We start from the raw sequence: 27458 nt of genomic DNA on the forward strand, positions 1-27458 counted from the left end.
TTTTTGTTCTTTTTTTATTCAAGGAACAGGCGGATGTCAGGCGTAGAACTATGTACGTGTCTTAGTGGTATTATGGTTTTGGGTTGGTACTTGAGGGTGATCCGAGTTTTCTTGTATGGTTCGAACCTAACCTAGAGACCTTCTTTTTGTGTTGGCTCAGGAGCGGTTGAGCATTAGTTTACCCTTATGTTTTTCAAATTGATGGAAATATTTGTAATCAAGATTTTATTAATAGAATGGAATTATTCAGTCCATTTACTCCTTCAGTTGTCAAGTTTTTTTAATTCCGCAAAATTCACCCACATTTTTGGGAAAGGTTACTAAAGTGACCCTCGAGAAATCGGGGCGTTACAACTCCGAGCATCTTCTTCTTCCTTTTCTGCTTCTTGTTTTTTTCAACTCTTCTGGTTCTTCTTCTTCGCAATTTCTGTCGCTCGCTGGGTTTTTGTTTGGAACACATTTTGTTTGGGTGTTCAGCATCATGAAGAATGACTGCTTTGGGTGGGTTGTGTTTCTGGTTAGGGTGTGTAGGGTTTGGGTGGCTCGCGGGTTTGAGATTTGTTTGGGTTTTGGCTGGGTTTACGGTTAGTTTTGTACTAATACTTTTACAAATTGGTAGAGGTTGAGATGGACTTGGATTTTCATAGATGTATTCAGCATCATGAAAGAGGTTGGGAATCGATTTTGATTTTGGGGGTTTAATTTAATTTGGGATGTGATTTATGATTAAGAGAATTTGTTAGTTTAAAATGTATTAAAATTCTTATGTTTTTTTGAATAAAAAAATTTAATTCTACGTAATTGCTCATTAATCCAGTCAGCGGTCCACATCAGCTCCGATATGCCACTCATCAAGCTCGTCGGAGCTCCACCTTCCGGCAAGGACTAAACACAAACATGATGCAATCATGGAGACCATAAACACAATTTTTTCCGGGAGGGACCAATCTCAAACATCCTTACAAAGACAGAGATCAATTTGATGATTAACCCTTTAAAGCTGAGGTGTTCTTATAGAGTATTTATGATAGAATTACATCCTAAACCTGAATCATCACACTTGTATCAGTTCATCAAACAACACACCTCTTCTATTAAAATAATATTCCATATAATTATTTATTTGATCAAATTAAATTCTCTTGATTTAATTCTCAAATAATATAATTATTTAACAAAGATTGAGACACTCGTTTGTGTGTAACATTATAGGTTTAATACTAAACTGATAGTAAATTAATCTAATTAATTTACTAATGAAGGTTGGCGTCTAGCAACACTTCTTAACATCCAGATAGTATGAAGTAACATATTATTGTCAAACTATAATAAGTTGCCACAATGATTAGAGAAACTCTTCTTTATTCATGTTAATACATTGGCCAAGGTCTTTACTAGAGCTCAAACTCATTACCAAGAGTTGATGAATTCCATCTTGATTAATCATTAATTCTACAAGCATTTAATCATACCCAATATTCATTCAAGTAACGTCCTAGGATATTACAGTCCGAAATAAAAATTTTAATAAATAACTTGTTAATTATTAGGATAGTCTCAGGTCAAAGGAAATTATTTCATTTTTTTTGAAAACTAGTCAATTGAATTAAGCTAGACGTTTATTCCATGACTAATTGACTATATCATCATCTAAATTAAATTTAAAAAATATATAGCTGTTGGTTATTCCTTAATTTATGTTAGAATATAGTACTCGTCCATGTCTGTTTGTAACCCCAAAACTAATCAATGTACAGTCAAAACCTACAAAGTAAGAAACGAAGCTGTCCGCAAAACTGAGAAATGCGGCGCTCCATTCCTCCAATGTCGCCATTGTTAAAGTTCAGGAGCTTTCCGTTTCTTTCTCACTCTCACTCTCACTCTCGCTTTCATTCTTCCTTTCAGAATGCTGATGATGCCGTCTCACACTTCAACCGCATGCTCCAAATGCAACCTACCCCTTCCATCATCGAATTCAACAAGATTTTAACTTCTCTTGTTAAGACCAAGAAGCATTACCCCACCGCCATTTCACTTTCTCACCAAATGGAACTTAAGGGAATTGCGCCAAACATTGTTACTCTCAGCATCTTGATCAATTGTTACTGCAATCTAGGTCGAATCACCTCCGCATTTTCTGTATTGGCCAACATTCTCAAGAGAGGTTTTCAGCCTGATACCATCACCTTCACTACTCTTATCAAAGGTCTCTGTCTTCGCGGCAATGTTCACAGAGCTCTGCAATTTCATGATGAGGTGCTGGCAAAGGGATTTCAGTTGAACCAAGTCACTTACGGGACCTTGATCAATGGCCTATGTAAAATAGGGGAAACAAGTGCTGCTTTGGAGTTGCTTAGGCGGATTCAAGGGCGAGGGATTAAACCTGATGTGGTAATGTACAGCATCATCATTGATAGCCTGTGTAAAGATAAACTTGTAAGTGATGCTTGCAATTTATATTCTGAAATGATTGTCAAGGGAATATCTCCTGATGTTGTCACGTACAATGCTTTAATATATGGCTTTTGCATTGTTGGTCAATTGAAACAAGCAATTGGGTTGCTAGATGAAATGGTATTGAAAAACATAGACCCAGATGTTTATACTTATAATATATTGGTCGATGCTTTAGGTAAGGAAGGGAAGGTGAGAGAAGCTAAGAACATGTTAGCTGTGATGATTAAACAAGGTGTGAAACCTGATGTTGTTACTTATAGTTCCTTGATGGATGGGTATTGCCTAGTTAATGAAGTGAATAAAGCCCAAGATGTATTCAATGCTATGGCTCAGAGGGGAGTGACTCCTAATGTTCAGAGCTACAGTATTATGATCAACGGATTATGTAAGATTAAAATGGTGGATGGAGCGCTAAATCTCCTTGCAGAAATGGATTCCAAAAAGATTATTCCTGATATAGTGACTTACAATTCTCTTATTGATGGTTTATGCAAATCGGGGAGAGTCTCTCATGCTTGGAAGCTTCTTGATCAGATGCATGTTAGAGGTCAACCAGCCAATATAATCACCTACAGTTCTTTATTGGACGCTTTATGCAAAAGCCATCATGTTGACCAAGCAATTGCACTAATCAAGAAAATTAAAGACCTGGGTATTCAGCCTGATGTGTGGACGTACAATATACTTCTGGGTGGACTGTGCGAAGGTGGAAGATTGAAGGATGCACAAGAGATTTTTCAGGATCTTTTGAGAAAAGGCTATCATCTAACTGTCCAAACATATACTATTATGATCAATGGGCTTTGTAAAGAAGGCTTGTTTGATAAAGCGTTGGCCTTATTGTCAAAAATGGAAGATGAGGGCTGTATTCCTGATGCTATAACTTTTGAAATAATTATTCAGTCACTCTTTAAGAAAGGTGAGAATGACAAGGCAGAGAAACTTCTTCGTGAAATGATTGCTAGAGACTTATTGTAAGAGTAAAACTGGGTAAGATACTTTCTAGTTACACATTTTTAATTTTGATGACAATCATCAAATCTATTTTATTGTCTTTCATTTTATAGATACACGCGAGAAGATTATGAACTACACAATGGGCTCACTAGCACCTTAGTTTTGATTTTAAGTCATGGGGTGTTAGGTTCATTTTGATATTGTAACAATAACAATGACTGATTTATTGATTTTTTTTTTTTGAGTCTTCACATAACTATACTTTTTGGAAGGGGCACTTTTGTGCAATGGTTAGAGTTGCTGGTTAGAGTTGCTTCGTTGTGACTAGGAGGCCACATGTTCAAGTTCTAGAAGAATTAACCAATTAAAAATGCAAGGTATGGAGGCTGCCTACAATACATGCACATTAGGTCCCATATCATTCTCTTAACCTGGGCATTGTTGGAGCTTGATAGCACTGGGATATAACAATCTTATTTTTTTCTCTCAATATATTGTCTTTGTGCTTCATCTACTCTAATAGCTTGATAGCACTGGGATATAGACTGTATGCTGATGAGCAAAGTGCTGTCCTCATCAGATGTAGACCCTATACTGCTATATCAGCTCTTTTATGGTTATTATTCGTGGTGATTTAATGCATAAAGATTATGTTTCTTCAGATCACATGATTCAATGGTAAATGTTGTTTGAGGGTGAGGGTCTAATTCATTTTATACATAGTAATTACATCCCATATTGGACTTTTGATTAATCTTAAGCATTTGATTCAAAGTTTTTGTACTCTTAACTGTATATGAATCATAATTTGTGACTGCATTTCTGTTTTCTTTTTAGACTTGCTTTTTATATATTATTCTAAATGACCAAACATAAACTCAAAATCACAGGCTGAAACTTCCACTATACTTGTGCTAGTTAGCAAGTAAAGTTTAGTTCTTGACTCGGAGAGCCCAGACAACTTATTATTGCGTGGATTGACAGGCTTTGATACTGAAAATAAAGGAATGCCTATGATATGCTCTTAAGTCTTAAATCCTAAGTCATTGATAACTAATCAAATGAACCAACACAATAAATGGACTCTGTAACTATGTTGTCAATCCCAGTTCCCAGCTGGGACTCGTCGTGGCCATCCTAAAATTGGGATTGCGGGATACCGGAAAGTGGGATGGCAGGGATAGTGATTTTTTGTTTTTCTTTTGTGAAATTTTTACCATATATTTACATACTAAATCAATGATAAATACAGGGTAGAACAGAGGAGAAGAGGGTCGAAGTGGGTAGAACAAAGGTGACGCTCGCCAGAAAATGGTCAGAGATCTTGTTGTGGTGGTCGCCGGCCAGTTCTGGGTCGAAGGAATGGAGGGTCGAAGAGAGGGAAAGGCTGAACAAAATCAAAGTTCTAGGGTTTTTTCTATTGTGGAAACCTGAAAATCCTCCTAAGTAAAAAGCCCCAACATTTACATTTTGAGGGCATTTTTGGAAATTTATGACCTTCGTTATCCGGCCAGGATAATGAACTTGGCAGGATGGGAAAATTCGTCCCAGGGCATGGGTGGGATGGGAACCTGAGATCCTGCTGGATCCCGCTGGGATTGACAACTTAATTTTGTTGTTTTAAATTTTCTGCAGCTGTGCTATGACGATAGATGTCTTATATTGCCTTCATGAAATGGGAAGCTTATAAACTTCTGCTGCACTGTTCTAACTCTTTCAATTGTTCTCTTACTTCTCTATAAATAGCCCTTGAAGGTTTGACAGGTTCATGGCAAAAGAGTTTCCCAAAGGAATGGAAGTTGTCATGGGTTTGTGATTTGTTATATTTTCGGAGTTTCAGCTTTTGAAAAGCATAGCAACTGGCATGATTTAAAAATTGTGTATGGAAATTATCATTGGGCTAGTAACTTCATTATTACTTACCTTGCCGTGAGCTAGAATGGATCTCACTTTTCTTCTACAAGACCAAGTTGGTGGCCTCAAGTTTTCTATGAAAACCAGTGGGTTGATGTCAGATGCATTCCTGGTGCTTTGGTCTTTAAACTGGGTGACATGATGCAAGTAAGCTCATCCATTCTTTTTTGCAGAGATTTATACATTTCATAAGAGAAGCTTTTGAGTTCCTTAGAAGGCAAGCATAAATTCAACAACCAGTATTATTGTTATGATGCTACACTTGACATTCAACAATATGTCTTGTATGTTTGATAAATTTACTCAAACTTGTGGCTGCCAATTGCAGCATCTGCTTGCAGCTGGTATTTTTTTTTTTTTTTCATGTGAAGTTTCAACCAAACATATAAATGCCATATAAATTTACCAATTTTATATCATATTTAAGTTCATCTAGTCCTGGAACTAGGAACTACTTATCACAGTAAACTTCATCTTCCCATGGCAAAAATAATTTGTTTGTAATGGAATTGCTGGAAAGTATTTGCAACTCTTATAGAAAGGCTGGAAGGAATTTTCTATCTGACTTAATGTGTCAGCCTTTTTTATAGCTAATCACTAAATAGTATTTGTACTTTTAACTGTATGGTTCTGTTTCTTACACATTTATTTTTTTGAATTTTCAGCAGCTGTGTTATCAAGATAGATGTCTTATATTCCCTTCATAAGTGAAATGGGAAGCTTATAAACACCTGCTGGGTTGTTCCAACTTCCAACTCTTTTAATTGTCCTCTAAAAATGGGCCTTTGAACGTTTGACTGGTTCATGGCATAAGAGTTTCCCAAAGGGATGGAAGTTGTAATGGGTTTTGTGATTTGTTATAGTTTCGGACTTTGAGCATCTGAAGAGCATCACTGGAATGATTTTAAAGTTGTGTATTGAAAGTATCATCAGGCTTGTCAGGCAAACTGGTGTTTAGGCATTTAATCTAGAAGTTGGTCATGACTTGTGAATGGATTGTTATATTGTCACTATTTGCAACCTAACTTATGACAGAGAACAGCTTATCTTCAGCTTCCTCAGAGACATCCGCAGTCTGAGCCTACTCTGCTTGTTGTTTTCTTTCAATTCTGCACTTCTATAATGTATAAATACATAGAACAAATGTGATAAAAGAGATGGAGAAAAAAAGGAGATTATGCAGCTAAGGCCTCATAAATGCAATGATATCTGTAACTGAATATATTCAAGAGTTCTGCAACAATGCACTAAAATTAATCATTGCTACCGAGTAAAGTTGGTTAGAATTTTACAGTCAAAGCTGTGCACACAAGTTGCATTTAACCAAAAGCATACAAAAAATAATATTTTAATTGTAGCTACACAAACTAAGCTATTTTTTCTTACCTTTAGAAAAGTCTCAAACTTTTAACAGTCTGAAACTTGGAGAATGTCATAAATTAACAGAGTCCGAAAGTTGAACATTGGGATGAGTCCGAATGTTCAACCTCTAGAGTAAAACACGGAGGGACAATTTTGGTTTTTCCCCACTTTTAAATGGGGTGGCAATTCTAAATGAGGGGTGTGAAATCTAATTCCCAATTAATGGATGAACAAGTTACTCCACTGTTTTTTTACAACTTAACGACAAAGATTAGGATGGTTTCTTTTTTCCACCATCGGTGGTCCACCATTGAACACTATTAGATCTTGAAATCTATGAATTTCTTTAGATGAGTGGTTAGAATTGAATTGTGATAAAAGGGTAAAATTGTAATAATACATATCTTCAATTCTCTCATCACTTCTCTTTGTCAAATCGTCTCACCACACGCATGTTCCCTTTCTCTGCTTTACGAGAAATACTTTCCAAGCCTCACAAAATGCATCATTTTTCCCTTATAGTTGGACGAACCACCACCACCACCAAGGAGCAAGGTCGAAAGCCACCACCATGGAAGGGAGAGAGGACGCCATGAGCTCTACCATCTCCTTCTAATTCTCTGGTGAAGCTACTTATGGATGACATTATTCATGTCCTAGAAGGAGAACGACGACCCTAAAACCACCAAAAAAGTAATTCCAATCAAATCTGGAAATTTTACGGTGAGCAACTTCGACCTGTAGATGAAGTTTGTGGCCCATTCGTTGAATTTTAGGGGAAATGAAAACCACCATCGCAGTCCTGGCCTCAAGAGGAAGAGGTTAGCTGCTTAATTTCTACTCCAGTGGTAGAGCAATCGCGTTGATATGACGAGAGAATGAATCGATATTCATGAGGAAGAAGAATTGAAAGTGAAGAGCAGAAGAGGAAGATAGAGATGCTTCTAAGGCACATATGAAGGTGAATGTGGACTTCTTTTCGAAGTTTCCCATGAGATAAGTGGTGATTCATGGTGGTAATGACGGTCTTAGCCATGGTGGTGGTGTTCATGAGGAAGAAGAAGTGAAAGGGAAGAAAGGAAAAGGAAGAAGAAGATGCTTCTGAGGTGCTAAGGAAGGAAAAATGGAAGCTTTTTGGAGTTTTCAAGAAAGAAAGTGGAGACCCATGGTGATGGTGATGGTCTCAGCCATGGTTGTGGTATTCATGAGGAGGAGGAGGAAGAAGAAGAACTGAAAAAAGAGACCACCCGTGAGACCATGGAAGCGTAGAGAGGAAATTACTAAAGAGGTGCAGACTATCGATGGTCCCACATAAAAAAAAAAGACCACCCTAGTATTCACCCAACTTAACAACTTATTAAAGACATCGAAAATGAAGATACATCATAATGCAAATAGTTATGATACATAGACCCTTAATATTTCGCATGAAAGAGTTTATTTGACCATATCTTATACCATAAGCGCTTATACAAAGTGTTTGTGAAGGTTTATGTAAATAGCTTATGATCTACATATAAGAGAAGAAATATGAAAATACTTAATGTATCCCAACAAATTACTTTTATTCTATCCGTTCATGGTGTGAGATTAATACTAGTATGTATCAATGGGTAAAAAAGTAAATGTTAAATATAAAAATGATTGTATCCTTTGATATCATTTTACAAATTTCAGTTTACCGGTTAGCGAGATAAGCGTGTGAAACATAACCATTACATTAAGCCCACATTTCATTTTCTCTTCATTTGTCACTCATGGAACCAAAGACTTTCCTAAAGCAATAGAGGCACTGAACTAAAGAGGCAAAATAAAAAAAATGTTTGTTAAACTCAATGCATAAAAAATATGGTAAGTTCTGTGGTACCCATAAAATATTTTGGGTATGGTACCCGTGTTGAGTAATATAATAGATTATCATTATACTTTTTTTAGTTAAATTTTACATTTTCGCATTTCATTTTACTATTCAATTAATTTCATCTCATGAAATTTGTATTTTAATGAAAAATGGTTTAGTTGTAGAGATGAACGATGATGATTGAAATGCGCGCAAAATGACTATGATTGACGGATGAACAAAGCCTAAAAAAACACAACCTACAAATCCCATGTCTTCAAGAATGAAACATTGCATCATTACGATAAAACAACATCAAAATTATAAATTGTACACACTTCTTTATTATTGAATTATCTCATTTTGGGTACCATACCTTGATTTGGGTTAGGGTACCATAGCAAACACCTAAAAATGTTTACCCATAATCAGTATCCGACTTCATTTGTCTCGTAAGTTTGCGAGCAACTCACTTTTCCGCCGCTACATCCTTCCTTCCTTCCTTCCAGTGGTACAACAATGTCCTTTCTTAGGTTAAGGAGCTTTCACTCTTTTCCTAATCTCTCTTTTCTTCGTTACTTTCACTCTCACTCTCAGCCCCATTCATTTCACAATGTTGGTGATGCTGTTTCCTTCTTCAATCGCTTACTCCAAATGCAACCTACCCCTTCCATCATCGAATTTAACAAGATTTTAACTTCCCTTGTTAAGATCAAGAAGCATTACTCCACCGCTATATCCCTTTCTCGCCAAATGGAGTTCACTGGAATCAAGCCAAGCCTTGTTACTATGAGCATCTTGATCAATTGCTACTGCCACTTAGGTCAAATCACTTCTGCTTTTTCTGTACTCGCCAACATTCTCAAGAGGGGTTATCACCCAAATACAATCACCTTGAATACACTTATGAAAGGTCTCTGTCTTAGTGGCAAGGTTCGAAGAGCGCTTCGATTTCATGACGATTTGGTGGCACAGGGATTTCGGTTGGATCAAGTCAGTTACGGAACCTTGATCAATGGGCTATGTAAAATAGGGGAAACCAGAGCTGCTTTGGAGTTGCTTAGGCGGATTCAAGGGCGAGGGATTAAACCTGATGTGGTAATGTACAACACCATCATTGATAGCCTGTGTAAAGATAAACTTGTAAGTGATGCTTGCAATTTATATTCTGAAATGATTGTCAAGGGAATATCTCCTGATGTTGTCACGTACAATGCTTTAATATATGGCTTTTGCATTGTTGGTCAATTGAAACAAGCAATTGGGTTGCTAGATGAAATGGTATTGAAAAACATAGACCCAGATGTTTATACTTATAATATATTGGTCGATGCTTTAGGTAAGGAAGGGAAGGTGAGAGAAGCTAAGAACATGTTAGCTGTGATGATTAAACAAGGTGTGAAACCTGATGTTGTTACTTATAGTTCCTTGATGGATGGGTATTGCCTAGTTAATGAAGTGAATAAAGCCCAAGATGTATTCAATGCTATGGCTCAGAGGGGAGTGACTCCTAATGTTCAGAGCTACAATATCTTAATCAACGGACTATGTAAGATTAAAATGGTTGATGAAGCCTTGAATCTCCTTGCAGAAATGGATTACAAAAAGGTTGTTCCTGATACAGTTACCTACAATTCTCTTATTGATGGTTTATGCAAAACAGAGAGAGTCTCTCATGCTTGGGAGCTTCTTGATGAGATGCATGTGAAGGGTCAACCAGCCAATATAATCACCTATAATTCTTTATTGGATGCTTTATGCAAGAGCCATCATGTTGACAAAGCAATTGCATTGATCAAGAAAATTAAAGACCAGGGTGTTCAGCCAGATTTCTGCACATACAATATGCTTATGGATGGACTATGCAAAGCTGGAAGACTTAGGAATGCGCAAGAGATTTTTCAGGTTCTTGTGACTAAAGGCTATCATATAGATGTCCTTACTTATACTGTTATGATCAATGGGCTTTGTAAAGAAGGCTTGTTTGATGAAGCGTTGGCCTTACTGTCAAAAATGGAAAATGAGGGATGTATTCCAAATGCTATAACTTTTGAAACAATTATTTATTCACTCTTTGAAAAAGGTGAGAATGACAAGGCTGAGAAACTTCTTCGTGAAATGATTGCTAGAGGTCTACTGGAAAAAATTTAGATACACATGGAAAAGGATGATGGACTACACAATGGGCTCACTTTCTCCATAGCTAAAAACCATGTGTTCTTACTTGTTAGGTACATTTTGATATTGTAACAATAACAATGATTGATTTGTTCATTATGAGTATTGACATAACTATCCTTTTGGTAAGAGAAGCTTTGTTGCAGTGGTTTGAGTTGCTTTAGTGTGACTAGGAGGCCACATATTCAATAGAACCAACCAATCCCAAATGCAATGTAAGGAGGCTGCCTATATAGACGCACAAATAACCATCATTGTTTTTCCTCAATGTACTGTCAATGTACTTCATCGACTTTATGAGGTTTTTTTCAGTCAGTGCTCATTGTTAATGCTTCTGATTGAAAACAAAGCTCAAACAGGCATGATTATTTGGAACCAGACATGATTATAGTTGATTTTATTCCCCAAATTAGATACTAGAAGTTAGAACTTGATATTTCTTTTGCAGTATATTTCTTGTATATATTTTATAGAATGGGAACAAAAAAAGTAAACATCAAGTTTATTGTTTTAGTAATAGTGTCGACTATTGACTGATGAAAAAAGTGCTGCCATCATCTGATGTAAATCCTGATGCGGCTATAAAAGCTCTCATATGGTGCATAAAGATTGTTCATTCAAATCACACAATTCAATGGTAAAATTAATTTGGGGGGAGGTTCTAATTAATTTATTATATCCATAAAATACGTCCCGTACCAGGTTTTCATTAAGACCAAACTGACAGTTTGGCGATAGTGAAAATAAGCCATTTGGAAATGGATTAGATTCCATATATTTGTACTTTTTAAAGGTATCTGAATCAGAATTTGTAGCATTATGCATTTTGTCCCTTTTCTTTATTTTACCTGTTTTAAACTTGCTATTTTCTTACTAAGCTGCATAACAATATATCAGAATCACTGGCTGAAGCTTCCGTCCACTATACTTATGATAATTAGCAAGTAAATTTAAGTTCTTGACTTGGAGGGCCTAGATGGCTTATTATTGCATGGATTGGCAGCATTTGTTTTAAAAAGAAGGGTCTTCCAGAGATATGCTCTTAAATCTTTAGCCATTGGTAACTAATCCAATGATTACTATTATAACATATATGTGCCCTGTTTCTTGTATAATGTATTGTTGTGAATTTCAGAAGCTCTGCTATAAAGATAGATATCTTATATTCGCTTCATGCTTGGCTCATGCTTTGGTAATTAATTCAGCTGCTCTCTATCATACTCCTGAATCATATTATTCACATTTGTCATCATTGCATACCTATAATGAAAACAAAAGTTGCAATTCTACACAAATGACCCTTGCCATTTTCTGTTTAACTGCAAAGTCAGATTGCTCATGTTATTTCTTCTCATGAAGCAATTATATGACCAAATACACACTTAGTAAATATGGTTTTATCTGAAACATATGAAAAGAACCATTAAAATTGGTTAAATTTTGTATTTAATCATTATAAGGTATTGATAGTTGTTCACAAATGTTTCCCCCCACCCCCGCTCATTATGCTTCTTCAACTTACATTTATTTAGCTTGAATTGAAAGTAAAGATTTATGCTTCTTTTATTTTTTGGTTTTGGATATTGTTTTCTGATTTCCGGTTTTTGGTCATGGTTATTCCTCTTTATCATGGTCTTTAGCACTGATTTAGATTTTTCATTTGTTCTTGTTTGTCAATGCTCCCAAATCATGTATGCCTCATTGGGCCTTGATGTCGACTAGACTTCAAGAGGTATTAGGTTGAGAGTTTGACAGGAAATGAATTCTGATTGTTTGGTTGTGTACAATAGTGTAACAAATATAGTAGAGAGGGAGTAAACAGGAAGTTATACTGGAGGCTAGCTCTAATAAATACTAATAAAGTAGTATTTTACCATAAAATAGTGAAGCATGTTGCTTTTGGTCACAGGTTTCAGTTGTTTCCATGGCAATAATTCTCGCCATCTAATTTCTCCAAGATCGCATGCACTGAGAAAGTCATCAGAACTGAAGTAGACACAACTCCTGGTGACATTCTCTCCGCCGAAGCCGCAACCCCGTGGTCGTCCTAGGAAAAATCATTCGGTGAAGAGTGGTTCTGATGGACCTCTTGTAGGCCTCGAGGGCGTCCTAAGAAATCAGAGAGCTTGGAAAGTTCAGGTATGCCTCCTCCCGTCGCCGCTCCTGCTCCCTCTTCTGGCGGCTACTTTACTCGCGCTACGAAGGCCTGGTTATTGGGAAAGTCTGTGGGTCCTGTTTCTGGGAAGCGATAAGGAGGCTATTCGTGGTTTGGCAGAGGAGCTTAGAGAGAATTGGCCTGTTGGCTTGTAGGCGTTTAGTGCCCGGCTCTTGGGTTTTGCTTTTGGTTTTGGGGCTCTTGTGGGTGCTTGGTGGTGGGGTAGGTTTTTTGGCTTGAGCTTGTCTTGTTTTCTCGCTGTTGGGTTTTCTATGTTATTTGGGGTTGGTTTTGCGCCTTTCTTTTTTCTTTCCTTCCTTTGTGGGATTGTTCTTTCCTTTGAATTTGGATAAATCCTTTTTGCTCTCAAAAAAAAAAAAACTCCTGGTGACATAAGGAGAATTAGAAATGTGAAAAAGGGTTTGAGCTACAAATCCTGTAGGTGGAGCACACAATTTTGATAGACAGACTTTGAGGTTATTTTCTCATCCCAACAAGTCCTTACTTTTCTCTGCAACATAGTATCAATGATTTTTCAAATTTCTGCAGGATCTCTCTAATGTACTGCATTACTGGTTTTATAGTGCTTAGACTTTGGCTTTGAAATTATAGTTTGGCTTAAAACCGTAAGGAATAGTAGCATTTCCCAAACAAACATAACAATTCAGCACATAAGATTTGGATTAAGATTCTTTATTATTCCTTCATTCAACTTGTGGATAGTTAAGAACTGAACTCTGATATGCATTTTAGGTAGATTCCTTAAAAGTGTGTAGAAGTCCAAAGACATGTTTGGATTTTCCTTTTATAAGTTCAGCTTATGTTAAATCACAAAAGTTTGTCAAGCTAATAGAAATAGTTAAGAGTATTTCTGTTTTTAAAAGAAATGGTTGTGTGTGCTAAAGATAGAGTGCTGATTGAATGTTCTGGTCCATCTTAATTTGCTACTTTGCCACTGAACGTTTGACCAGGTCACAGGGAAACAATTGTTGGATTGTATGGCAATTGGCAACATTAAACTCTGGTGTGCACATTTATGCATTTTTTTTCGTGCCCGTAGTTCTACAAAGAGTGATCCTTGCCATTTTTTGCTTAAGATGATAATCAGATTTTCCATGCCAATTTGATTGTGTTTTGGAGCACAATGTGAAATGATGTTAGAACCAAGGGAAGTAGAGTGTAGCCTCTCTGTTTACTCATCTCAGGACGCGTGCTACCTCAGAAACAACCAGAGTTTTTTTCTTGTTAGCATATATCTTTATCATGAAATCCAATTCTTCTCAAGTGCTTCTATATATTCCATTTTCTTGATGGCATACAATAAATCTGGGAGATTTTAATGGTTAGATGATTGTAGCACAATGATAGTTGACATAGATGAACCTGATTAATTAGTTTTCAATCTGTTAGGGCTTCGCAGATTGCATAAATTTGGCATTTTATTGTGCCACAAAGACTAACACTGGTTTCCCTGTAGTATGGAAGATGATCATCTGTTTGTAATTCCCTAACAGGTTTCTCCTAGGAGTTATCTTAATTCTATTGATGGTTGTTGCCATAAGATTTTTTTTTACGGTTTCCTTAATATTTTTTTTCCCAAGTTATCCCACATCCCGTAACCATGAGACTAATCCCTCGAAGCTCTGAGATCACGTTAAGTGAGAGACGAAATTGTCATGAAAACCAAGAAACATTGACAATTAGGTTTGGCTCTATAATTTTATTTTACTTCAACTCTTTTTAATAAAATTGTATAATATAATATATCTGCGTATGGTTCTCTGTCACATAAATATACTTTCATTCAAATATTTACTACAAAAATAATTTTATCCAAATAAATTTTTCGTAAACAAAGATAAGTTGTATAATAATTTTTTAAATATGTAAATGTGGGTAATTTTATTTGGATTGGATCTCATAATATTTTGAATTAAATCCGAAATCCCATCTATTTAATAAAAAAATCAAGTTTTTTCCAGATTTTAATAAATTGACTTTTTTGTTTTGGCTTAATTGTACTTGCCCTCTATTGTAGTCAATCTGTGCTTTGGGTCAGGTGCAAAATCTGGCACCTCATCAATTAAAAAAAAATTCCAAGCAATTTAACATCCCACTTTAATGTAATAATTGTTCAAAATACTTCTTAAATTATGTTCGGGTTGATGCCACTCAACAATGTGGAAGGATATCATTGGTGTTATAGATCTCCACAAATGGCTATTTTGCAGATATTGTTCGGGTATCATCTGGAGAAGCCGCCTATAAAAAAAAAAAAATTATGGAGAAGCCTATCATCCACACAAACTGTGCATACAAGAAGAAGAACAACAAGGGGCTGCATCTACCGTGTGTCAGTTTAAAACTGACACACGGTACCTCAGTTTGATTTTACCTGGAAACGTAGGTTGCCTAAGTTGGTTGACCGGTCATTGTAAGACCCAAGTTTTTAAGCTTAGAATAAGTGGAAGAGATTTCCATTTACGATTAGGGTTGATGTAATGTGAAGGGAAACCTGAACGAAAGTTTATTAAATGAAATAAATTTATGAAGGAGGAAGTTCAGGAAAAGTCAAAGGATCGTATCGAAGTCGATAAAAGTTATAGCACGATCGTTATACGCTTAAACCTAGGTCAGAAACCCTAGTATATAGCTAATTTTCACTTTTAGGCACGATGGCAGTTTATTCCAAAAATCTTCAGAGAAATGTTAGAATTTCTCTTCTTCCATATATAACAATCGTTTCGAGGCGAAACTCTAGGATCTACAAACGTCCGATTCCAATCCTCGGAAGTTTGCCGAAACCGAATCCCTGGTATTTCAAAACCCTAGAATTTCCCGACTTTGAGGACTTTATCTATTCAGAGCTTCAAATGAATATTCCACACGCGTACACCCATTTCTCTTGATGATTTCAATCTTTCTTCCGAAGGAAGTTTTCCATTCCGACATTCGAGGCAAAAAGCAACTTATCGGGTAAAATAGTTTTACACCGACTTTGCACCGACTTTGCATTAGTTGCCAAAAATACAAGGAGACATCTTCTTAGCTTAGGAATTCCTTTGCCAAAACCTATCTTAGAATTCATGGAGAATGATGCCGGAAAAATCAGATTCGCGAAACTTTCATTTTCCCGCGAATTTCCACCTTCTATATATAGCAAATAAAGGAAGAAAAAACACAATTTTCCTCCATTTTCTCTCCTCTAAACCGCGGCCAAGAACAAGGAAGAAGGAAGAAGAGTTTTTCTTCATCGTTTGCTTGATCGTTGATCCGTTAGTTGCTACTTCAAGGCTTCGAGGTATAGTCGCTAATCCTTACCTCTGATCGCTTTTTCCATAGCTTTTCTGTAGAGTTTTCTGAGTGGATAGTTTATGGGTTTTTGCAAAACTATCCTGAATCTTTCATTTCTGATTCTAAACCTCTTCTATGTATGCCCAAGATCACTTCTGCCGGATTAGATTTTCCGTTATGTCGCCGGATTTCCGCCGGAATCAATTTGAGCCTAAAATACCCATTTATGTAGTTTTTGGTGTAAAGTTCCAATCTTTAGGCTGTAAACTATCGCCTTAGCTTAGTGCTAGTAGGATTAGTTGTCATAAACGTCGTTGGTGACGTCCCTGCAAAATTTTATTTTTGGGATTTCAGTTTTGAAAATCCTAAGTTAAAAATCATGACCAAAATACCCCTGCGACAGTTTTTGATCCGATAATTTTTCCGAGTTCAGAATACCCTTAGTTACGGCTTATGAAAGCATAGGAACCAAGTTTGATCGAAGAAAAATCGAACCCTACAATTACCTATAGTGGCCGAGAGCTATTAAGGGGGAGGAAGAAATTTCCTTTTCCGAAAACTTGTCTTTCGCGCTAGATTATCGTACCTTAGAGTATAGATTACTTCGAGTAACCTTAGTAAGTATCAATAGCTTAGTTTTCGATAGATTCTGATAGTATTTCTGTGGTTTTGCTCTAAAGGTGATTTTGAGGAATTTCCAGCGGAGCAAGGCTTTGATTGTGAAGGAGCTTTAGGAGATAACTCTGGAGAACCTACAGGTGAGGGCTTCTCACTGAATCTCTAGCTAATGCTTAGGGTCGATATTTCGACATTGTTTACTGTTTATGCACTGAGATTGTGTGTGATTGAAAAATGTTTTCTGAGGCTTCGGCTGACAATGTAGATGATTCATCTACTGAATGTTTTTGAAGATTGACTTACATGCTATGTGCTATGTGGGTAATCTAGGATGTGTGGTGCATGCTTTATATGCTAAGTGCTAAGTGTTTATGTTGAGATTTCTTGATATATGACATGTTGTTGATTGTGATGATTTAAATATGCTTTACACTGGAAATCTGAGATTCTGAATGGTGAGAATAGCGGGCAGGTCATGCCGATTTTATTTTGAGAGTTTTGAGAAAGTTTGATAGGACGAACGAGGTTCGGGCCTTAATCTGTTTAGTGGATCGAGACATCCTCTGGAAGCGACTTGGGATTGGGAGATCATGCAAATGTATAAGACTTGCGATAAGACAAAATGGAATCTATTTTATAAAGAAAATTCATAAGACCTTAAATAACCTCAAAATCTTTAAGTAATGATAACAACCTCGAAGGAAGGCATTGGAAGTCAAATCATGGTTTTGGAAAAGCGAGGAGTGTCGTCGGATCCAAGTGTTGAGGAGTTTGGTAAGTTCTGAGTATGTTGGTACTTCTTCGCTCGTTGAGCGATTTGTTAGCCATCCAAGGGATGAGCCGAGAAGCTTCACTGAGGCGTGAGACCTTGTGAATGCGGGATACTCCACTGAGGCGTGAGACCTTGTGGAAAGCATGGAACTCCACTGAGGCGTGAGACCTTGTGAGAGCATGAAACTTCACTGAAGCGTGAGACTTCGTGCAAGTGTGTAAATTCACTGAGGCGTGAGACCTTGTGAAAGCATAAAACTTCACTGAAGCGTGAGACTTTGTGAATGTGTGAGACTCCACTGAAGCGTGAGACTTCGTGTGAGCATTGATGACTCGAAGAGTTATCGTGAGTGTCTGCACTCATTTTATGATTATTGTATTTTGTCGCAGAATCGACTTTTACCTTAGGGTAAGCTTTTAGAGACATTAATTTACCTAGAACACGTGGCGACGTGTCGAGTGAGGTCGGAGACGTTGTTTGGCTAATCACATTGCACTCATGCATACATAGGAGGTTAATACACGGCGTGATACCGGACCTCGGTGAATTGGAGGTTAATACACGGCGTGATACCGGACCTCGGTGGATTGGAGGTTAATACACGGCGTGATACCGGACCTCGGTGGATTCCAAAATGGTCATAAGACCCGGATTTCCGCGTAAGAGCGCTACTAGGCGACTCTTAGTAGCAGATCTGGCTACCGTTGTTGTTGGAGTAAGAGGCATCACGGGCCGAAATGGCACCACCGTGGCTGGTGAAGGGCTGATCCGATGATGTCCATCCGTTCCGGATTGCATATTGGTTGACTGGGTTAACCTGCATATCATTTCATGCGACATGCATACTGACATAGTTAATGAGTGTGTTTGATACTTGTTAGTTCTACTTGATGTATGTTAACTGTGATTTACAGTCGTTCTATTCTTTGTGGAAATATGCAACCCTAGGATGTTATCCCTAGTTATAAGCCTAAGTGGCTATTATCTTATTTATATCTATTGGTGCTATTAATTACATAATTCTTTGGAGTTGACCCTCGCGTCTTCTGTGTGTGCTTTGGCGGACAAACGCCCTTTGTCAGATGTCTTTGGCGGGCTGGTTCATGACGGTTCACCCTTCGGGGGAGACTAGAGTGGAGAAGCTGGAACAAGAGCGCATCGCGGTAGCGAGAGGAGGACGGATGGTGTACATAGACTAGGTCGTTCTGGATTCAGATTCGGGCGACGATCATGCTAGCATGTAGGTTTTAGTGCTGGTGTGAGCTCCTCGAGATGGGATTAGTGTAGGAGTAGAGTCTTAGCTCTGAACATCATTTGTTTTCTTTGGGGACAGGGTAGTTTCCCACCTATAGCTTTTTGTGTGGTTCTTTACGAGAATCACAGAGAGTTGGTTGGACTTAGGAGGTCTTGCTTCAGGCCGATGGGCCAGCTTATTCTCAGTTTTGAGGGATAGTGTTGCGGACACTTACCTTTAGATTTGGTTTGTACATTTTGCCTTCGGGCGTTACACTTTTCTTTCCGTCACTGGAGGTTTACTCGTGACGAGGGTACTTACAGCGGAGGCTGTTTTATATATTGTATATTAGCTCTATTGCTTTTCGCTTTTGGGTTTTATTTAATTCAGTCTTGTCTTAGTTATTATTATAAAAAAAAAATATTCACGTTTTTCCGCATTAAGTTTATTTTGGTTACTAAAGTGACGCCACCGAAATCGGGGTGTTACAGTCATAATATCACATTATTTCAGTTCAATCCCTCCTCCCTAAATGTTGAGCGCGGGAGTTGACAATGGTGCCGAGGTAGAGAAAATCTGAGCTCGTGGAAGAGACGTTTCTCGTCTTGCGGCTGCCGGCGGTTCCGGGAGCTTCACGGGGGAAGAGGCGGATGCTGCTGTCGGATCTGAGAGTCTTCTCGTCGGCGTTGTAGTTTTTGCGGCGGCGTCGGCAGTAGACGAAGGCGGAGACGGCGACGACGGCGATGGCGCAGGAGACGACGGCAATGGCGACGCCGAGGAGCTTGTGGGAGGATTTGGGTTTGGAGGTTTGAGGGAGGATGAGGGAGGAGATGTTGGCGGGGAAGGAGGCGAAGGAAGAGGGAGAAGGATGTGGTGGTGGAGATGGGTATGTGGGGAAGAAAGGTGTGGAGGCATTTTGGGTGGTGGTGGTTGTTGGGGTGGAGGAAAATGGGTATTTTGGGTTTGGAGGTGAGGGAGAAGGTGAAGGTGGTGGTGGGTTTGGTGGTTGAGAGGGATGGAGGATTGATCAAAGATTGGGTACTAATTCTTCCATCAAATGTTTGAGGTTAGGGAACGAACTCTGACACCATAGAGAAAGGGAAAGGGAAGGGACCTAATCAGACTTTAGCTTTTGTATTTTGAGGTCTCAGATTGCAATTTTTCACAATTGCCTTAATCCTCCTATGTCCATTAACAGGTAACACACCCTAACCATTGGATCATTTTAATTGCGATCTGACGGCCAGGAAAAAACTGAGGTACCGTGCGTCAGTTTGCGTCAGTTTAAAACTGACGCACGGTAGATGAAACCAGAACAAGGAGGTTAAGTTGATAAACGTCTTTTATATTAGTATTACTCTAATGATAAGAGCTAGTTGACATAAGAGTTAAGAGTTAGGGAGGGGAAGGTCCAGGGTTCGAATCCTGATAGGAAAATTTGAAGAGATTTTCTAACTTAGTAATAACTAATCACTAACATTTGTCAATAAAAAAAATATTACTCTAATGATATTAACCCACTTCTTCAGTACTAAATATTTCTAATTTGCGCTGGTACCAAGGTATCATTTACTTTTTCCATTCAGCCTGTCCATTCCACCAACGGAAAATAAAAGAATAAAGTGTACACGTAAGATTCATGTAAATGACACAAGTCTTCAAATTTTAAGTAGTAATTATGTTCATACCAAGCTTGAATAGGGTGTCCGGGAATGATAGGCAAGACAACTTGTGGGCCAATTCCAGGAATTCTAGCCCAAGCCTAGAATTGGATCGATCACTTGTACACAACCGCCGATCTATATGCGGGTGCTGTTGATTGCCTTGCACATTTTCCAATATAAATTGGCAAGTACTATTGAACCCCAACTGTATGTTCCAGACTCCTCAAGTTCTTCTAGATGGGGAAGATATCTCAACGTAATATGACAATCAGTGTGGTCACCTAACAAGCAACCTCCAATCTTGCACATAATATATGCTCGTGCCAAATGAGCCAATGCTTCTACATTATTAAAGTTAGGATTTAACCAGTTCATTCTCAATAAACCCCATTTAATAACATTGACTGGTGGAGCCACTATCAACAAGTGTTGTACGACGGCATACCATTTATAAGACGTTGCCTCGTTGACAAGTTCTCCATCAATCTTCAGGCCAAGATGTAATGCAACATCTTGGAGAGTGATGGTGCATTCACCAAACGACATGTAGAACGCGTGAGTCTCCCCCTACCGTTCGACGAGAGTTGATATCAAATGAGTGTCTGGATGAACATCTTCAACTAACGCAAAAGTTCCAGTTGAAACTAACTTGCAAGCAAAGAAATTGAGGAAGCAAAATGGGGGGGGGGGAGGAGGGGATCTTAGCCTCCAATCCAAGACGCCTAGAATAAGTTCCTTTTTTAGTCACATAGAGAACTGAAGATGGAGGAAGGAAACAATGGCACACAAAAGGAATAGAAACGAACGCAAAAGAAGGAGGACGAACGAGAGCGTTTGAGAGAAGTGAGCGAGAGTGTGAAAGAGGCAGAAGATTTGATTTTGGGAATTTTGTGAACCCTAAATTGAACCATGTACCTCTCATGTGTCATCCAGGTGTATTAAAAATTAAGTGGGCCCCACTCTGCCATAATACTTTAAAAGTTCAAGTGGAATGAGTGACTCAACTTTCTCCTTGACATCTCTATAAGATACAATACGGGAAACGCTGAGAGAAGCCATTGTAGACGTGTCTGTTTTTGAGCCTGTCCACGGAAGATCCACGGAAGACGAGCTTATGTGGCATACTCTCAAATTTCCGCTATATTTTATTCAATCTATATTGGTTTCAAGAGCAATGGTCTTGAGGTCACGTGTTATTGTTACTAGACCATATGTTGCAACCGATCTTTATTCTGCTTTTCTGCACCCGACAATTCTCTTGGTCCTCTATGTTTTTGACGTTATTCACTTTACATGCATTTTTTATTAGTAAGTGTCATACGTTCTTGGTTCTTCTTATTTATTTTTTTCTGTCTGCACTCTGTCTATAGCTTGGACTTCTGCATGCATTTTTTCAGTTGGTGATGACTTACTCCTTTGCTACCAGTTTACCATTGGTTTTCACCAACTATCTTTTTCGTTTTCCCTCCTTATTTCGGTTGATTTTGAATTTGAAAGTTCTTTTGTAATGTTGTTTTGAATCCGTCTGTCATCTTGGCTATAAATTGTTGTATTGAGTGGTTCTTCTCATCAGTCATCTTCGTTTGCATCTTAAAGGTTATCTGAGGTTATTTAGTGTTTGTTATGGCTTCTGTGTTCAATGATCTTGCTAACATTGATAGTTCTAAAGTTTCATGGAAGATATTGGTTAAAGTAGTTCGTTTATGGTCTACAAGGCGTTTCAATGGTTGTAAGATCCCCCATGCTATTGAGCTAGTTCTTATGGTTTCGAAGGTTGTTATTTTTTTTTTGATTCAATATTATTATTTTGTATCATCTTTCTCATTGATGTATCTAAGAGGATCTTTGTGTTACTGTTTACATGGAGCTAAGATTCACGCTACGATTCGGAAGACTTTGGTCTATAAGTTCCAACATTTGATTAAGGAAGGTGGTGTTTACTCCATGTCTTTCTTGTCTCCTGTGGTTAATAGTGATGACTATAAGACTACAAAGTACCAGTACAAAGTTAATTTTCTCTACAACACTGAAGTTCATCCCATGAACCAGAACCCTATCAATTTTAGTCCTTTCTTATTTGTTCATGTCCGTTCCATTTTGAATCACGCTATTGATGTCAATTATTTAGTGGGTATGTTTGAGATTTTTCTTTGCCATTTGTCTGTTGTATTAACTGCATAATGTTAGGCCTACTGTGTTGTGCTAATCTTTCACTATTCAGATGTTCTTGGAATTCTTACTGGAGTTGGGAATGAAAAGTCTTATGGGAGTGATCGTGATAGTATTAAGATGAATGTCATTGAGAAATGTTCTTTATAATCCTACATGAATACTTTAACTTTTCAAAGCATGCTCTGTAATGTAATTTGGATGTTGATCTTCAATTAGATGTCATGTCATATATGAGGTACTGTCAAAAGCAAGTTGTGACTTCGATCTATGGCTGCTACTAGTTTAGGCTTGGGTGGCTATTGATAGTGTGGGTGGTGGATTTGGCTGACAGAGATTGTAGGTGTTAGTTTGGTCACTTCATTGCTTCCCGTTTCTCCTTTGATGTTCCTCTGCTGCTTCTGATTATAATGGTGGCTACTTGCTTTGCTTGTTTGTTATTACATTTGTTCTCTTGTTTCTTCTATGGTAAAATTGTTTTAAGGCTCTGTTTTGTGTCTCACTCGTGGTATGGTAATGTCGCTTTATATTTACCTGGCCTTTACTTGTACTGTTTTAGTTTGATATTATGGGTTGTAGCTTTAACTTGAGTTGTGATTGTTAGGTACCAAGACAACAGAAAATGAAATCTTACAAGATGTCTTCGTTAGAGTTAGAGGAGAAGATTGGCCGATTTGATATTGTTGTTGTGACTGTATGGTGTAGCTTGGCCGATTTGATATCGTTTAATGCTGTTGCTGAAACTACTGGAGTTTGAGTTGGTACATTGAAGAATGTTCTTTGCAACTAAAAAAAATATTAAGAGGCAATTTTAAGCTCCTTTAAGACATACTGCATTGCTCTTCTTAATGAATGGAAAAATAACAATGGTATGCTAAGAACACTTATACAACTCTGGTTTTTTGTTCAAATTTAATAGGCATATTGGTTGATGCATTAAGGAAGGAGGGAAATGTCGAATTCAGAAGGAATATGTTTTCCTTCATCCTGAAGTTAATGAAACCAACAATTGTGGTTTACAATTATCTAATGGATGGACATTGCTTGGTGAATGGAGTAAGCAAGGCTAGGTATATATTTGACACTTTGCCTCAAAGATTAGTCACTCCAAATGTACGGAGCTATAGTATCATTATCCATGGGTACTGTAAGATTCAAAAGGTCAATGATGCATTGCATCTCTTATACCAAATTCCTTTTAATAACATTATTCCAAAACGTATAATCTACAACACTCTTGTTGATGGTTTATGCAAGTCAGGCCGGATCTCCTACGCTTACAATATAATTGATGAGATGTATTTTACTTGTCAACCCCCAGATTTGATCTCCTACACTTCCTTAGTGCATGCTTTTATGCAAAACGAATATTATTGACAAGTCTCTCGCTCTAATTAATGCAATGAAAGACTAAGGTGTTCTGCTTGATGTTGATGCGTATAATGTGCTTATGGACAGAATGACCAAATCTGGTAGATTCGTGGATGCAATAGAAATATTTCAGATGCTTCAAACCAAAGGGTATCCTCTAACTGTTCCTTCATACAATACCATGATCCATGCCTTTTGTAAAGAGGATTTGCTCGACGAAGCATTGGGATTATTTTTAGAAATGGAAGTCAGGGATTGCCTTCTCGATGCTATAACATTCGATATTATTAATCGCACCCTACTAGATAAAGGAGAGAAAGTTAGGGCGGATGAGTTTATTCGCATTATAAATGAGAGATTTGGTATATTGAATAGGTAAGAGCTTGTTCCAAAACTAGGGCACATGCCAAACATCATTCCGGTTAGCTCTTAGATTTGATTATTGACCTGAACCGTTTAATATTCTATTATGCTCTATTCGATTTCAGTGTTTTTCTTCTTCTTTGAGTTGATTATAGAAGCCCCTGTTAAATTGTGTAGGTGTAGAGGTTTTGAGTAAATATGAATCTTGTGTTCTGATAGAACTTTTTTATGTCAGGACATTATAATAGTTTTTTTCTTCTTCATTTGCAAGAGAGACCATCTAAGGTTTTACTCTTTAACTTAGTCATAGTGCCTCTTATGTGATTTCAAATGCATAGTTTCATATTGATACATACAACTGCTATTCTCTCCTTTCTGGGCACATTTTTTGTGCATTTATTTTACTTCTAGCATTTACTTTAAGCTTGAAGCTGGGCCTTGAAATTGACAGAGTTTCAATGAATGATGAATATTTCACAATTGACCACATTTGACACTTCTACTGTAATCTTACATGTCTCTTTTTGTGATAAGATGTATCTTGTTGCTTATAACATGTAAGAGGAGTTCAACTAAATAAGCTGCTTGTTTTTTTATAAACTATACCACCACATATATTGGATGAAGAAAGTAAGTGATGTATAGGATATGAAATTGGAAAGTTGGTAGGGAAAGTTAATCTAGGAGCATCTTGGGTAACTATTCATTGTGATAGGATCAATAAATTATTTTGATCTACAAGGGTAATGAAATAAGGTGATATAACAATAAAATTTGACCCAAGAGATAGTGTGATTCATTTTTTAGAGCAGTATTTATATTCATGGTTATGTTCTCTCATGCAAGAAAAAGTTTTGATTGGTCTAGAGCAAGACCTTTTACCTGATTTGTATGAGTGATAAAATCATTTGATGGTCATGATAGTAGTTTCATTCTTAATGACATGACCCTGTCTTCATGCAAAGTTAATTTAGATATAAGAAATTTGGAGTGTTTTTAGTTTCTTTTTCTTTTTTGGGGGTGGGGGATAACCTTTGCAACAGAAAAGGTTTTCAAATGTCTGAAACATGTTCTTTATGATCCTACCTGAATATTTTAACTTTTCAAAGCATGCTCCGTAATGTAATTTGGATGTTGATCTTCAATTAGACGTCATGTCATAGATGAGATACTGTCAAAAGCAAGTTGTGACTTTGATCTATGGCTGCTACTAGTTTAGGCTTGGGTGGCTATTGATAGTGTGGGTGGTGGATTTGGCTGACAGAGATGGTAGGTGTTAGTTTGGTCACTTCATTGCTTCCCGTTTCTCCTTTGATGTTCCTTTGCTGCGTCTCATTATAGTGGTGGCTGCTTGCTTGCTTGTTTGTTATTACATTTGTGCTTTTTGTTTCTTCAATGGTAAAATTGTTTTAAGGCTCTGTTTTGTGTCTCACTCGTGGTATGGTAATGTCTCTTGATATTTACCTGGCCTTTACTTGTACTGTTTTAGTTTGATATTATGGGTTGTGGCTTTAACTTGAGTTGTGATTGTTAGGTACCAAGACAACAAAAAAGGAAATCTTATAGGATGTCTTCGTTAGAGTTAGAGGAGAAGATTGGCTGATTTGATATTGTTGTTGTGACTGTATGGTGTAGCTTGGCCGATTTGATATCGTTTTATGCTGTTGCTGAGACTACTGAAGTTTGAGTTGATACATTGAAGAATGTTATTTGCACTAAAAAAAAATATTAAGAGGCAATTTTAAGCTCCTTTGAGACATACTGCATTGCTCTTCTTAATGAATGGAAACATAACAATGGTATGCTAAGAACACTTATACAGCTCTGGTTTTTCGTTCAAATTTAATAGGAATATAAATGCCTTCTGAATAACATTTTTTATCCTCTGTTTTTTATGAATGATAGTTCTTTGCTTTAGAGGAAAAGAAAGCTTTCATACCTGTAGCCGAAAAAAAAACCTCCCTTACTTTTTTATATTTGCTCCACCGGAGGACTTCAATGGACCACCATATGTGCTTAAGTCCGGTAACCTTTTGCAACAGAAAATATTTTCAAATGCTTGAACCATGTTCTTTATGATCCTACCTGAATGTTTTAACTTGTCAAAGCATGCTCCGTAATGTAATTTGGATGTTGATCTTCAATTAGATGCCATGTCATAGATGGGGTACTGTCAAAAACAAGTTGTGACTTTGATCTATGGTTGCTACTGGTTTGGGCTTGGGTGGCAATTGATAATGTGGGTGGTGGATTAGGCTGACAGAGATGGTAGGTGTTGATTTGGTCTCTTCGTTGCTTCCCGTTTCTCCTTTGATGTTCCTCTTCCGCTTCTGATTGTAGTGGTGACTGCTTGCTTGCTTGTTTATTATTATATATGTGCTCTTGTTTCTTAAGTGATGGCTGGGTCTTTAGGGTGTTCTCGAGCAATTAAACGAGTTGAGTGCTATCACAGTAGGCCCCAGTGAGACGCCAGAGTGGATCCTCAATTCAAACCAGCGTATGCGGGCTATCATACTGCAGAGTTTGGAGCAAAGGGCTGATGATGATGATGGCAGTGGCAGTGGAGATGCAATTCATGGTGGAGGTGGCCCTAACAAGAAGAAGAAAGGAAAAGTGTCTGATATCTCTACCTCCAAGAGTAGTTAGGAGTAGAGACCTAGGATTGATTTCAGGATGAATGTAATATAAGTACAAGTAGTTGTAACTTAGTTTGTGTTTAAGACCAATTAGCCATGTAGCTTGAATTTTAAGTACCTATGTTATGGTGTGTTCTATATGACCTATGGTATGTTAATTAGGATGTGTTTAATTCTGCAATGTTTCTATTTTCTTCTGTTCTGGTTTATGTTTTGCTCTGCCAAGTTACTGTTGTAGGTTTCTTATTTCCCGCACCATTCAGGTGCGTCTTAGATGCACGTTGGAGGTGCGTCTAAGACGCACATTGGATGTGCGTCTAAGACGCACGTTGAACGTGCGACATAACTCTCACTCATTCAACATGCGTCTGAGGCGCACATACATAGTGCGTCTGAGACGCACGTTGGACGTGCAACTTATTTTAGGATTCCATAAACTTGTAGTGATTTCAGCTTTTTGAATGACAAGACTTG

At 37.6% G+C, this 27458-nt stretch overlaps 4 protein-coding genes across 4 annotated transcripts; 3 read left to right on the forward strand and 1 right to left on the reverse strand.

Moving 5' to 3' along the window:
- Positions 1–1741: 1741 nt before the first annotated feature.
- LOC130738322 (pentatricopeptide repeat-containing protein At1g12300, mitochondrial-like) lies at positions 1742–6584 on the forward strand. Its single transcript, XM_057590291.1, has 3 exons — positions 1742–3447; positions 4667–5475; positions 5994–6584. The coding sequence occupies exon 1, from the start codon at positions 1804–1806 to the stop codon at positions 3433–3435; it is 1632 nt and encodes a 543-aa protein (XP_057446274.1). The 5' UTR covers positions 1742–1803; the 3' UTR covers positions 3436–3447; positions 4667–5475; positions 5994–6584.
- A 2465-nt stretch (positions 6585–9049) lies between these two features.
- LOC130738323 (pentatricopeptide repeat-containing protein At1g12300, mitochondrial-like) lies at positions 9050–11184 on the forward strand. The gene has a single exon (XM_057590292.1). It carries the CDS (start codon positions 9050–9052, stop codon positions 10679–10681), a length of 1632 nt encoding a protein of 543 aa, XP_057446275.1. The 3' UTR covers positions 10682–11184.
- Positions 11185–20580: 9396 nt separating this feature from the next.
- LOC130736623 (protein MAIN-LIKE 2-like) lies at positions 20581–20991 on the reverse strand. Its single transcript, XM_057588432.1, has one exon. It carries the CDS (start codon positions 20989–20991, stop codon positions 20581–20583), a length of 411 nt encoding a protein of 136 aa, XP_057444415.1.
- Positions 20992–22068: 1077 nt separating this feature from the next.
- LOC130736624 (uncharacterized) lies at positions 22069–23371 on the forward strand. The gene is made up of 5 exons (XM_057588433.1): positions 22069–22218; positions 22372–22576; positions 22667–22753; positions 23099–23127; positions 23219–23371. The coding sequence occupies exons 1-5, from the start codon at positions 22069–22071 to the stop codon at positions 23369–23371; spliced, it is 624 nt and encodes a 207-aa protein (XP_057444416.1).
- Positions 23372–27458: the final 4087 nt, after the last annotated feature.

This window comes from Lotus japonicus, chromosome 2, assembly GCF_012489685.1.
Source record: "Lotus japonicus ecotype B-129 chromosome 2, LjGifu_v1.2".
NCBI lineage: Eukaryota > Viridiplantae > Streptophyta > Magnoliopsida > Fabales > Fabaceae > Lotus > Lotus japonicus.